The sequence below is a fragment of the Protobothrops mucrosquamatus genome, unplaced genomic scaffold (genome assembly GCF_001527695.2).
Source record: "Protobothrops mucrosquamatus isolate PMUCROS unplaced genomic scaffold, P.Mucros_1.0 scaffold1019, whole genome shotgun sequence".
Classification (NCBI taxonomy): domain Eukaryota; kingdom Metazoa; phylum Chordata; class Lepidosauria; order Squamata; family Viperidae; genus Protobothrops; species Protobothrops mucrosquamatus.
In genome coordinates, this window is record NW_015387255.1 from 37,160 (window position 1) to 49,472 (window position 12,313).

General features: G+C 43.8%; 1 protein-coding gene across 1 annotated transcript; it reads right to left on the reverse strand.

Annotated features, from left to right (window-relative positions):
• Nucleotides 1–717: 717 nt before the first annotated feature.
• Nucleotides 718–11,099, reverse strand: TEX49 (testis expressed 49). The gene is made up of 4 exons (XM_029284849.1): nucleotides 10,963–11,099; nucleotides 7,008–7,148; nucleotides 5,438–5,582; nucleotides 718–1,240 (listed from the first exon to the last, which is right to left on the reverse strand). Exons 1-4 carry the CDS (start codon nucleotides 11,045–11,047, stop codon nucleotides 1,192–1,194), a joined length of 420 nt encoding a protein of 139 aa, XP_029140682.1. The 5' UTR covers nucleotides 11,048–11,099; the 3' UTR covers nucleotides 718–1,191.
• Between the last annotated feature and the right edge of the window lie 1,214 nt (nucleotides 11,100–12,313).

Here is a 12,313-nt window from a genome sequence, read left to right on the forward strand (position 1 = left end):
CTGGTAGACCTTGAAAGGGAGATTACCAAGATATTGTATGGTTGTTGGATTGATTGGGAAAATAATCCAAAAGAAGGTAGGGACAAATAATGTCTATATTGTTGCCAAGACAATTAAATGGACGAGTTGATGAAGTCATCAGGAACTGAGCTTGATTCAAATGAGTATTTGGGATTGGGTGATATTATCTGTGGCTATGGTGAGAATTGATAATTTTGAGCACGATTACCTGCTCGTTAAAATACAATGAACATAGGACCCACCTAATACCTCTATTCTGCCAGGTAAGAGACTTTACCTTTAGTCCAGGGGTGTCAAACTGGCACGGCCCACAGGCCAAATGCATCACACACAGGCCACACCCACCCTGGCTCCGCAAAGGTAAAAAAAACATTGTGATACGTCACGATACATCACGTGATGCGATCAAGTTTGACACCCATGCTTTAGTCAATGGTGCAGGTAAGGGCTTCTGAGCTGACAGACTTTTAAACATTAATGAACAGAACATGCAAATACAGCCATTTGAGGGCAAGGGCAATGTGAGCCTGCAATTTGACTATCTAAAGATGGTCTCCTTGCAAGATGATTTTACACCCAAGTTTACTTTTGTTGTTAAAACCATATGGACTTAGTAGTCATGGGGAAGCAAGTGTCTGACTGTCAGCAGGTTGGCTCAACAGAGTAAACCAGAAATCAGCAAAGCAGAGAGAATGGTCTGATCTTTTTGAAACTTTATAAAACTCGCCATCCACATTTCTACCTTAAAACATTTGATGGGGTAAAGATGGCATTGAACCATCTTTTCCTGTACCATTTTTTGTTTTTCTATTAAAATGTTTTAACCCTGCCATCAATATTTAAATGTTATTCCACTGAATGCATTGTAAACCATTGAGAATCATCACCCTACGATGGGGGCATAAGTTTGATAAACGATAAGTAAATAATAAGGATCATTGCTGTAATGAGTGATGTGCTATGAAAATGTCTTTTTCTTCTAATGCAGGAAAAACATCCCTCCTCCTGGACTGAGGCTGGATTGTGTTCTCCTCTGGTTTATTGAAACACCAAAAAAAGGTCTCCCTCTCCCTTTCACAGGAGAGACAGAGAGAGAACAAACTTGTTAATTCCACTTATTATCCAGTCAACCGGCTCTCCTGCTTCTTCTTAGGCTTCAGGAACCTTCACTCAGAACAGGCTGAAGAGAGGATCAGTGACTGCCATGTAGTCTATAAACCTACAGCCAAAAAATAAATGGAATTGTTAATTCCCTTTTCCTGTTCTTAGTCTAGAATCATTAAAGTGCACTGTTTCACAGAACAAAATATAACAGTGCCAAGAGAATTTGTTCTGCAGAACATCTCTGTACTTGTATTTTTTAAAACTTAACACTGAGCAATGAAAATCATATTTGGGCTAATAAAAAGGAAGGCAGTACCCCGCAAGTCAATCCCATCCAAAGGGGACAAGTGATTTCATAGGCAGGGCAGATGCTGCAGCATCCTTGTAGTTGGTCATAAGGATGAAAGACCATAGTATAATAAGGATGAAGGACCACAAACAGAGGTAGGTGCCGGAGCACCAGTTACTTCAAAAAGGGGTCATAAATAGATTCTGGGAGGAGGATCTGTCATAACTTCAAATGATAACTAAGCAAGGACTACCTGTACTCAATTACAGAACAAACTTAAATTGTAGGCTAGAATAACTACATCAACTACATGAGACTGTCCCAAAATTAAAGGGCTTCCTATCTTTTGCAGGAAAGCTGAGAGAATAACGTTGCTTTCATTCTTTTAAAGGGAAACTAGATTTCTTGCCTCTTAACTGCAAAGCTAGAACTCTCACAAAACCAACATTGCTTATATACGTACTTAAAACTAGTTTAAAAGATTTATATGAGTATTTGTACTTTGGTAAACAAAGAGCAATCCTGATTTAAATGTACTATATTTTGCTGTTGCTTAAGGCTAATGTTGGATGATAGAACACCTCGGCTCCTGATTCCTTAAACCTACATTCACAAACCCGATCCGCCAACCCCACCGCACTCAGTCCAGCCAAGGAGGAAGCGCTTCCCCGCAGGCGCGGTACCTCTTTAAGGGCTCCCGGGTGTCATGTGATCCCCTAACCCTGGCCGCTGCCCCAACTCAGATCGCTCCGACTTGCTGAGCCGCTGGGGTCGGATCCGGGCGAAGGGTGTTTTTAAAGCCCGGTGCCAGCAGCTGTTCGTTCATTTGCTACGGTAAGACATACTGGTCCGTATTCCGCTTCTCCGGAGTAGATATTTACCCCCTTAAGATACCTTGCATGGACAGCTGATGAGACGGGAGTCAAGAGGTCTCAGAAACAATGCCCCCCCCTCCATTTTTGCAGAGCCTCTATCTCACCGTAGTATGATGAAAAGTGCACGTGTATGTCTACGTACACACGCACGAGAATATCGTGATGGGAAACCACAGATTTGCAAGCTATTCGGCATGCCTTATGCCCCCTGGCGGTCCTTCCGCGCAGGTGCACTCAGTGACCGTTTTTTGACGGTCAGATTTAACAAAACAGAATTGTTGCTGGTTTGGGCTGCTTAGGAGAAGGAGTTCGTTTGAATTTCTTGGTTGTGAGAAGAATCGGGCATAATTATAGGGGTTGGGAATAGCTGCTCTGACATGCTTCTTTTTTCCCCCAATCTCCCTCCCTTGAATTCAGACATACAGCCCTTGGCTACAATCCAGAAAAAAATGCTGTCCTGTATACATTTTCCCACACAACATGCTGAATTAGATATAATGAATTGATTGTACGATACAGTATATTAAGCTAAATTTGGTCAATTTTAACTTTTGCTAGAGTTTGGTGGGGTTTTTTTGTCACTTGCCATGTTGTGCAAACCCAGACTTTTTCATCAGTTTATGGTGATGTCTTATCTAAACCCGGAAAATGGGTTAGTTAAGTAGATTATGTGAATGTAGGTTTAAGGAATCAGGACCCGAGGTGTTCTATCATCCAACATTAGCCTTAAGCAATAGCAAAATATAGTACATTTAAATCAGGATTGTTCTTTGTTTACCAAAGTACAAATACTCATATAAATCTTTTAAACTAGTTTTAAGTATGTATATAAGCAATGTTGGTTTTGTGAGAGTTCTAGCTTTGCAGTTAAGAGGCAAGAAATCTAGTTTCCTTTTAAAAGAATGAAAGCAACGTTATTCTCTCAGCTTTCCTGCAAAAGATAGGAAGCCCTTTAATTTTGGGACAGTCTCATGAAGTTGATGTAGTTATTCTAGCCTACAATTTAAGTTTGTTCTGTAATTGTGTACAGGTAGTCCTTGCTTAGTTATTATTTGAAGTTATGACAGATCCTCCTCCCAGAACCTATTTATGACCCCTTTTTGAAGTTACGGGTGCTCTGGCACCTACCTCTGTTTGTGGTCCTTCATCCTAATTACATTGTGGTCCTTCATCCTTATGACAGACTACAAGGATGCTGCAGCATCTGCCCTGCCTACCTTCCTCCCCCTATTGTGCCCTGCTAGGTCCCTGCAGAACTTGGGCCTGTTTTCTCTCCTCACTGAGTCCACTCAGGTCTTGGACTTTCTCCCCAGTTTCCGTCACCCATCACGCACTTACCCTTTGAAGATCTCCGGACCTCACGTTGGGGAAGGAAAGCAGGCTACTCCGTCCCTCAACGTCACTGGACCATGTTTGAAAAGTAAGTGCACGAAAAGTGACAGTGGGTGGGGAGGAAGATATGGGGCCCAGCAGAGAGGGAAACAGGCCAAAGGCCTATAGGGACCTGGTGGTGGTGGGGAAAGTCCTGTGGGGATCTGGTGGAGTGGGATAGTAGGGGTGTGGCGACCCCGAGGGATGGAAGCGGAGCACAGAGTGTCTCTAGGAGTGGGGCAGGCCTGAGGTAGGCAGGCCTGCTCCTGCACTAGGCCTCCCAGGGCCTCCCCCTCTCCTGCGGCACTCTGCTTAATGACCACATAAGGGAGAATAGGGGTCATCTAGTGAGGTGAACTTGCTTAACAACCATCACAACAGGTGACCATAATGAGCAGGCTCCATTAGTCCTAGGTCAAGGACTACCTGTATCTTTTGAGAACAAATGTTTACGGTATCTTCAGAGGTCTCCAACAGCCCAGTATTGGGGCCTGTTGGCCACCGGAATGGTTGGCGAATGTGCGCACTGCCACCAGCGTCACGCGGGCGCTAGTGGCCTGTTCGCACATGTGTGCAGCTCTAGTGTCGCCACCATGCGTGCACCTGCTTGCGCACGTGCGCACGCACACATTTCCCTGCTCCTCCCTTTCCCTCCTGGCCGCCAACCCGGAACGGTTGGGGAGCTCTCTTCTAAAGCACAAGCTCACAGATAAACGGTTACAATTCCTCTTTTTCCCATTTTTAACTGGTGGACAGTATGATAGGGATGAGAGAAACATATTTAGTCAGAGGGCTATTAGGCTAAGAAAAGCATTTCATGGATATGCTGTCAATGAATTGCCTACTGTATATAAGACTTCTTGTTGCAGCACAAGAAGCATTTAGTCCCAAAGATGCTTTTTCAAGAGACAGGTGGACTTTCTTGGTTTTTTTCCTTGAAAACCAAAATAAACCAAGAAAGCACCTTTGGGACAACTATGACCTGGTCCTGGATGATTGAAAATCTCCATAGACAAGAAGCATTTAGTTACTCCTGCATGTGTGACAGGATAAGCAGCAGTCTGAATCTGGTCTCTTCTCAGTACATATCTCTTAATTTGAGCATCTCGGTCAAACTAAAGGCAAATCTGAAATTGCTACTTCAGTGCAGAAAGTTATTGTCCTTTTAATTACATATACTTGTTAATTTCACTTTGCCACTACATTACCAGTTTGGCACAACTTACACTGTCTGAACTGTATTTTTTACCCAAATAGAAATGATATGTTTTTTTTGCCTTTCTTACATATTTGGTCTTTTACCCTACCTTTGTTGATAATTCACTCTCTTAACATAACCATAACACTGAAAATGGGCCTTCGTGCTTCTGATAAAAATACATTTTTTACCCCAAGAAATATATTACTTGTTAAAAAAAAAACCTGCACAACACACATAAATGACACCCCCCACCCCCCAAGTCTGGAGGTGAGGATTTTTCTAATCTTTGTGCAACTATTTAATTGGGGGGGGGAACCTAGTTTTTCTTCCTATTGAATTAAAACAAGATGCATGGCTCAATATATTCAAGTTATCTCTTTCTTGTCTGCTCACTAATGAACTTAAGCTTACCAGTACCGTGGCCTTGACTCTTAACTAGATTTCTCTAAAAAATGTGAAAAGCAGTCTTAAATCACATATTATACTGAAACAGTTTCAGATGAAGGGAAGGAAGTTAGAGTGCCCATTTTAGACTAGACGGAAGAATTAATTCTTTGCTGTTCACTGGATGCTTACTTGGTCATGGGACTCCGCATCAGTGGGTACCTTGGCACCTTTATCCAAGGTAATGTATCTTCTGGCTTGATTGATGAATTCTTGGGCTGCCACCAACCAATATCTTGTCCACAAGTCAGTGGTACCCTGTATTCTTGATTGGGGTCTACAAAAGAGATTAAGCCTTCTGATTGCTTGGAAAAGGCCTAAACCAGCGGTGGCGAACCTATGGCACGGGTGCCAGAGGTGGCACTCAGAGCCCTCTCTGTGGGCACGCGCACCGTCGCCCCAGTCCTAGGCCTTCAGCTGGGTTTTATAAAACCTTTTCGCTTTAGGCCTCCGCCGCCATGTACAAAAAAAAAAGTTTCAATCAATCAGTCAATTTCAACTTCTCGCGGAAAAAAAAAGATCTTGCAAAGTTGGAATTGATTGATTGAACTTTTTAGCCCCACCCAGTCAGCCGTTACCACTGCAGCCACGCCCACCCAATTGGCCACACCCAGCCAATGGGCCACACCCACCCGGCACCCATCGATGCATAAGTGGGTTTTGGGTTGCAGTTTGGGCACTTGGTCTCTAAAAGGTTCGCCATCACTGGCCTAAACACTGTACGCAAGGCAAGGTAGGATCTCTAAACAAAACCGCCTTTGACCAAGCATGGCTTTACTATTTGAAGCGACCTTCTCCCTCCTGCTGTTTCTTATCTAACTGCTTTATTCCCTGGAAATCCAGGGCTGTTCTTTCCTGTATTTTGCCAGACTTGCTAGACCTAGTATGGCATCATTAATACTTTTAGTATTAATGGTGATGGTTTCATTTTTTTTCAAATAGCTGGCTAAAAATTAGTATTCAACCCGGTATCTATGGGTAGCTTTAAAAGATGAGAGCACCTGGTTAACCTTTTCTGGTTTGGAAGCTAAGAATAGTCAGGGGTGGTTAGTATTTGGATAAGAAACTACCAGAAAATAGGGGTAGTATGGAGGAAAACGGTGGCAAACAATTTTCATTTCTCTGCTATGAATACGTCACGAAGTCACCAGGAATTGAGCTCAGCTCAAAGAAGACTTATTTATAGGCTATTGCAGCTGATTGTTAAATTATTTAATGATCAATTAACTGGAAGTGAATGTCAATGTGAAGGTTTTTGCCTCTTTCCCACACTGCACAAATAGCTGGCAGTGAATACAGAAGGACTGAGCTACAAGATGGACTTTTGGGACTTGCTCTCCTACAGGAAACCCAGGGACCATCTGGTTTTCTTCTGGTTCAGTCCACATTGTCTCCTAGCATGCTCTTGAACTATGTTGTCTCTGTCCACGCTGTTGCTCTTAACCCAAAAGACTTGAAGTATATTGTCAATTGTGAGTACGGTTACCCCTCTGCAGTGTATTCCCTGGGGGAACAGGGAACCAGCAGCCTTACAGATATTATGGGGTTCTTTCACCCATGGCCAATAAGCTGCACGATCACAAATGATGCCAGTTGTGATTAAACTTCTGACGAATCATAGGTTCCTCTGTTCCTGCTGTGAGCATTTCTGCATTTACTGAAACTTTGATTTAAACCTGACTCTTGGTATTTCTTCACCTACATTTCTTGAGCCTCTTCTGTTTGATAGCCTCTTGATATTTCTGATGGCTACCCTGGTATTCAGTGTCGTCATTGTACCCAAATTGTCCTATGGGTGGGAGCTTTGGGTAGAAAAGTTCCAATTTCGGAGGGATTGTTCCCACTGGAGATGGACAGAAAAAAATGTCACTCCGTAAGAAAGCAATTCCCAGACAAGATTCAGAGCAAGTTACACAAATATATTTTTTTTACTATTCATACCCGTGTTTCCCCCAAAATAAGACCCACCCTGAAAATAAGCCCTAGCCTGATTTTGGAGGGTGGGTCTAATGTAAGTCCTACCCCAAAAATAAGCCCGGGGGGGGGATCGGCATGGCCACACAAGAGGCAGTGACTGCCTGGGGACCGATGGTGTCCGACAGCAGCCGCAGCCTGCCGGCCCCTTGGCGCAGTGCAGGTAAGTCCGAGCGCAGAGGCGGGGGGCAGGCAGGTGATGCTGACATGTTGCACAGCCACCTGGCTCATGGGAGGCTCGCAGAAGGCTTGCATGGTGGCATCGGCAGCAGGCGGAGGCAGAGGCACGGGGGAGGCAGGTGACCCCGGCCTGGCTGCAAGTAAGCCAAGAAAAGGTGGGACGGAGTGGGTGGTGCATCGGGATCGCCTGCCTCCCACCATGCCTCTGCCTCAGCCTGCTGCCAGTGCCACTGTGCAAGCCTCCCGTGAGCCACACAGCACATCTGGATCGCTTGCCTCCCCCCCCCGATGTCTCTGTCTGGCTCCGCTGCACACTTTTTGCCCAGAGGGAGACTGGAAGCTTCGTCTGCTTGTGAATCGCTCCATTTCAAAATGCTTCATTTGCGAGTAGACAAAGTTTCCAGTCTCTGTCATTTCTCCATCCAGGCGAAAAGTGCATCTGCCCTGGAAAGCCCTGTAAGCCGTTGCGGCCGTGGGCAAGCAGATGGTGGGAGGGAGCGGGCGGGCAGCTGCAAAATAAGACATCTCCCGAAAATAAGATCTAATGGGTCTTTTGGTCCCCTCAAAAATATATTAGGCCCAGTCTTATTTTCGTGAAAACATGGTAATACTTCAACAATGTTGAAGTTGCAGTATATAATAGAGGTAGTCCTCGAGTTATGAATGCAATGGAGCCTGCCCATTCCATTCGTAACTCGAAAATTCATGGGAGCGAATCTCGTACCTCGAATGAGATCACTCCCTGCTCATTAAGATGCACGTGGCTCGTTAAGTGCACACGAGATATCTCAGAGTCGGGAAGGCCATGGGGGGGGGCCTAGTGATGGAACAGGCCCCCAAGGTCTCCCCGACCCACTAAGATACCTCATGCTTCCCCCTCTTTTCTTGCCGCACCTGACTCATCTTGAAAAAATACATCTCCTCTCTACCGCGGTTTCTGCTTTTGGTCAATGGAAGCTCCTGGGTGCCGTAATATTGCACATGTTCAGGCACCAATCCTGTTTTGCGGCAAATGGGTGCCTGAACTCTCGTGCTGTTTGCAGTGCCTGCCTCCTACTACCCCCACCTCCGGAGCCAGACGGCTGCTGCCCCCAGAAAGGAGGCCAGGGGAGGCTTCTGTGTGCCTCCGGAGGTTGGATCCAGGCCTCAGAGGCCTCCTCTAGGTCACTGCCGCCCGGAACGGAGGTCGGGGGAGAAGAAGCAGAAACAGAAGCCACCCCCAACCTCCGTTCCAGGCGGCAGCAGGCTGGAGGATGCCTCCGAGGCCTGGATCCTACCAAAAACCTCCCCCGGCCTCCATTCCAGAGTACTTGGAGGAGGCCTCTGAGGCTCCGGGGACAATGGGGTCACTTCCTCCCCAGGCACGGCGAGCTCTGGCAGGCTGGATGTGGGTGCGAGGAGCCTGGCCTTCTCCCTCAGTTGAAGGCTTTGGGCCTGCCGTAAGGCAGAGAGGAGTTGGGGGCAGGAGCAGGAAACAGGCACTGCAAACACCTTTTGCATGAAAGTTTCTGAAGTCCGTGATTTGGTGCAACTTCAAACACTCACACGAGATCATGGACTCCAGAAACTTCCATTCTCGGCGCAAAAAGCATTTCCAAGCTGTCTCTTCTCTCCCTCAAAGGGAAAGAAACCGTGGCAGAGAGGATTTTTGCAAGGTGAATCCGGAGCGGTAGGAAGGAAGGGCAAAGCAGTTGTGGGGAGGGGGGAAATAGGGTAAATGTTGCAGAGGCTCTGCAGTTGTTCATATGGTCGAACGATGGCCGTGGTGCTGCATGATTCATGATTTGGGAACTAGCTCATAAGAACTAGGGGGCGCTTATCGCGTAACTTCAATTGGGCACTAGGTGAACCCTCATAACTTGGGGATTACCTGTACCATTTCTTAAAGTAAGAATATTAATAAGAGACTGTCTGGAAAACCTGTTTATACCACTACTCAGATTACAGTTAACTTTTTCAAGGCATTTTTAAATGTTAATTATAAAATAAAGACCATAGTATCATTATGGCAATTAACAACTTTTGGAATGCATATATTTTAACAGAAATACAGCTGTACTAGATAATATTCATATTTTGGTCTGAAGCCTAGTCTAGATATTTACTCTTCAGATGTTTCTGGATGCAGTATTCCAGATTGCAGTAGCGGAAAATATACCTAAAAAATCTCCTGTGTGCAACTGCAATTTTGAAGCAAACTCATGAGTTGAGGGGAAATACTGGTTAAAATCCTTTCCCCTAGACTTCCAATTGCAGGGTTTTAAAAACTATAATTATTTAGTCATGCTGTTCCACATGTTCATGAAATAGTAATATTCAAATTGGGGGTTAATTAACATGATCCACTATAGATTAGCCACTTTTATTGCTGGTCTATATAGTATCAATTTCATTGAATAAAGCCCCTTGTCTGACAGACTTATAATCTAAAATTTAACAATTTTTTCTGAGATATATATATATATAGAATAGAATAGAATATCTTTATTGTCACTGTATAACTCACAACTAAATTAAGTGCTGTCCACAGTGCACACTAAACACAGATAAAAACCACAAATAAGAACATACATTATATACACACATCCTTCACATTCTATTCACCATTGCGCTGCCCCTAATATTGCACTTCAATGTTGCACCACAGTATACTGTGATATATAATATGGTTACAGCTCTGGGATAGAAACTATTTTTCAACCTATTTGTCTTTGTTTTTGTTTTCCTGTACCGTCTGCCAGATGATAATAGTTCAAAAAAAAGAATGGGATGAGATGGATCTTTAAGAATATTTTGAGCTTTCCTAAGACAACAGGAACTGTACAGTTCGTCTGGGGGGAAGAGAAGGCAGCCAATAATCCTCTGGGCAATAGTAATGACCCTCCTTCTTTTTTGCACCAGTACAAATGTGGAAGGTAGCTATAGTTACTAGCAATAGCAACGTATTCATAATTAAAAACTGAAATCTGTGTTGAAGAATGAAACTCATCCACTTTCTCGTTCACTAAAATATTTCAGTGCACAGATGTATGTATAAATGTGTGTGTGTGTGTGTGTGTGTGTGTGTGCACATGTAGTATTAAATAGTAGAATTTCAGAATTGTTTCTTGCAGCCTAGGAACAACAATTTTACCAATATAATTTGATTGATATTTTCTGTGTTGAAATCTCGCCTTTTAAAACATGTCATGGACATACAAATTATTGAATACTCAGTACTTATGCTCCAAATTTAAAGTTTATGTTGGTGAGTAACTCATTTTAACAACACGGACTCCCTAGCCTAGAAAGATGAATAGCACCAACTGTGATTACTCCCAGAACTGTGGTTCTGGGAATTAATGATACATTGTCTGATCTGAATACAGTAATTTTGTAAGCGATGGTTACATTGCTTTAAATTTTTGAAGGGTGCACAGGTATGCATGCAGAATAACAGCTCTTAATAAATCCTAAGAAAGAAAAAGACAACCTTTCTAACTTTATTTAGATAATGTCCTTACCTGGCACTTCATATTTTGGTAATGATAGTTTTTTATCACGAAAGGGATCCTGAGGACCTAGAAAAGTTAATCCAAAGAAAGCCATTACCTGAGCTTTGTTTTAGTACTTAGATTCAACTGTATCCAACTGCAGTATTCTATTTCCTGGCATCTGAAGCATGTTTGCTTTGTTACCATGGTGATATACTGCTGAACTTAGTACATTACCTAAGTAAGCAGTTCGTGATGCCTTAAGCCTTAAGGCAATATAATCTGATATAACTTAAGAAATTATGTATTTTGGAACTCCATTCCCCATTGTTGTGTCATCAACTTGCACTTATTTGCATACAACATCAAAGGATGAACAAAAATACTCCCAGCTGATTTAAGGTTGATCATATTTCTTTTGCTTGCCAATTGGCAACACCTAGCCAGCCTTGGCTGATCTCAGAAAAGTGAAGCAAGGTTGGGCCTGGTCAGTCACTGGAAGAAAGGTTACCAGGAAATTGTAACTCTGCAGGCAAGACTAAGCATCTTGGAAAAAGACAGTAGCAACTAGTTTCAAACGTTTCATGTTCTGTCTTGAGCAGTGTTTCTCAACCTTGACAATTTTAAGGCATGTGGACTTCAACTCCCAGAATTCCACAGCCAGCATTGCTGGCTGTGGAATTCTGGGAGTTGAAGTCCACATGCCTTAAGAGTGTCAAGGTTGAGAAACACTGGTCTTGAGGGAATCTTTATTTGACTCTATTAAATATCCAATAACCTGAAAGCTGAATCCAATCAGTTTGTGCAGGAGTCTCTGGAGCAAGTCAATGCTACCAAATGCCAAAAAATCTAATCCAACTTTGCCCAAAGCAGCTCGAATCTAGGACTCTGCTGTACGCAGCCATCTTCTGATTCTATCACAGCAACAATGGCTGCCAAATCTCATCGGAAATCAGGGTCTTTTATGTCCATTGAGTTTTAAAAATTCTTTTTAAGAGCCCAAAGGTTACAAAATAAGTCAGTGAGCTCATCCAGAAAATGTTATGGGGCTAGATATTGAGCAAAGCATAGAGAATAGGGAAGTTGGAGACAGAAAACAAAAACTGGCTGAAGAATATTATAACCACGAAGCCTTGTTTAGTTTTTTTTTTCTCTCTCTCTCTCTCATCCTTCCAGGAGCCAAATCAATAGCCGTCAACGGTGAAAAAAAGACCGATCGCCTTCCAATGAACTGGGCAAGGCCAAACCGGAAGCTCGGTAGGCAGACTCCACCCCCTGCTGGGTGCTGGGAAGGAAGTGCGCGCGCGTCGGCGGATTTAGACGCCATCACGTGAACGCTGGCCGGTGTGTGCGTGCCTTGCCCAGCGCATGCGCTGTTGTC

Excerpts from the sequence above, each read along its gene's own strand:
- TEX49 (XM_029284849.1), bottom strand. The coding sequence starts at position 11,047 with ATGGCTTTCTTTGGATTAACTTTTCTAGGTCCTCAGGATCCCTTTCGT. Across the intron at positions 7,149-10,962 it reads ACCAAAATATGAAGTGCCAG|TGGGAACAATCCCTCCGAAA; the intron begins GTAAGGACATTA and ends GTCCATCTCCAG. Across the intron at positions 5,583-7,007 it reads ACAGAAGAGGCTCAAGAAAT|ACCCCAATCAAGAATACAGG; the intron begins GTAGGTGAAGAA and ends TCTCTTTTGTAG.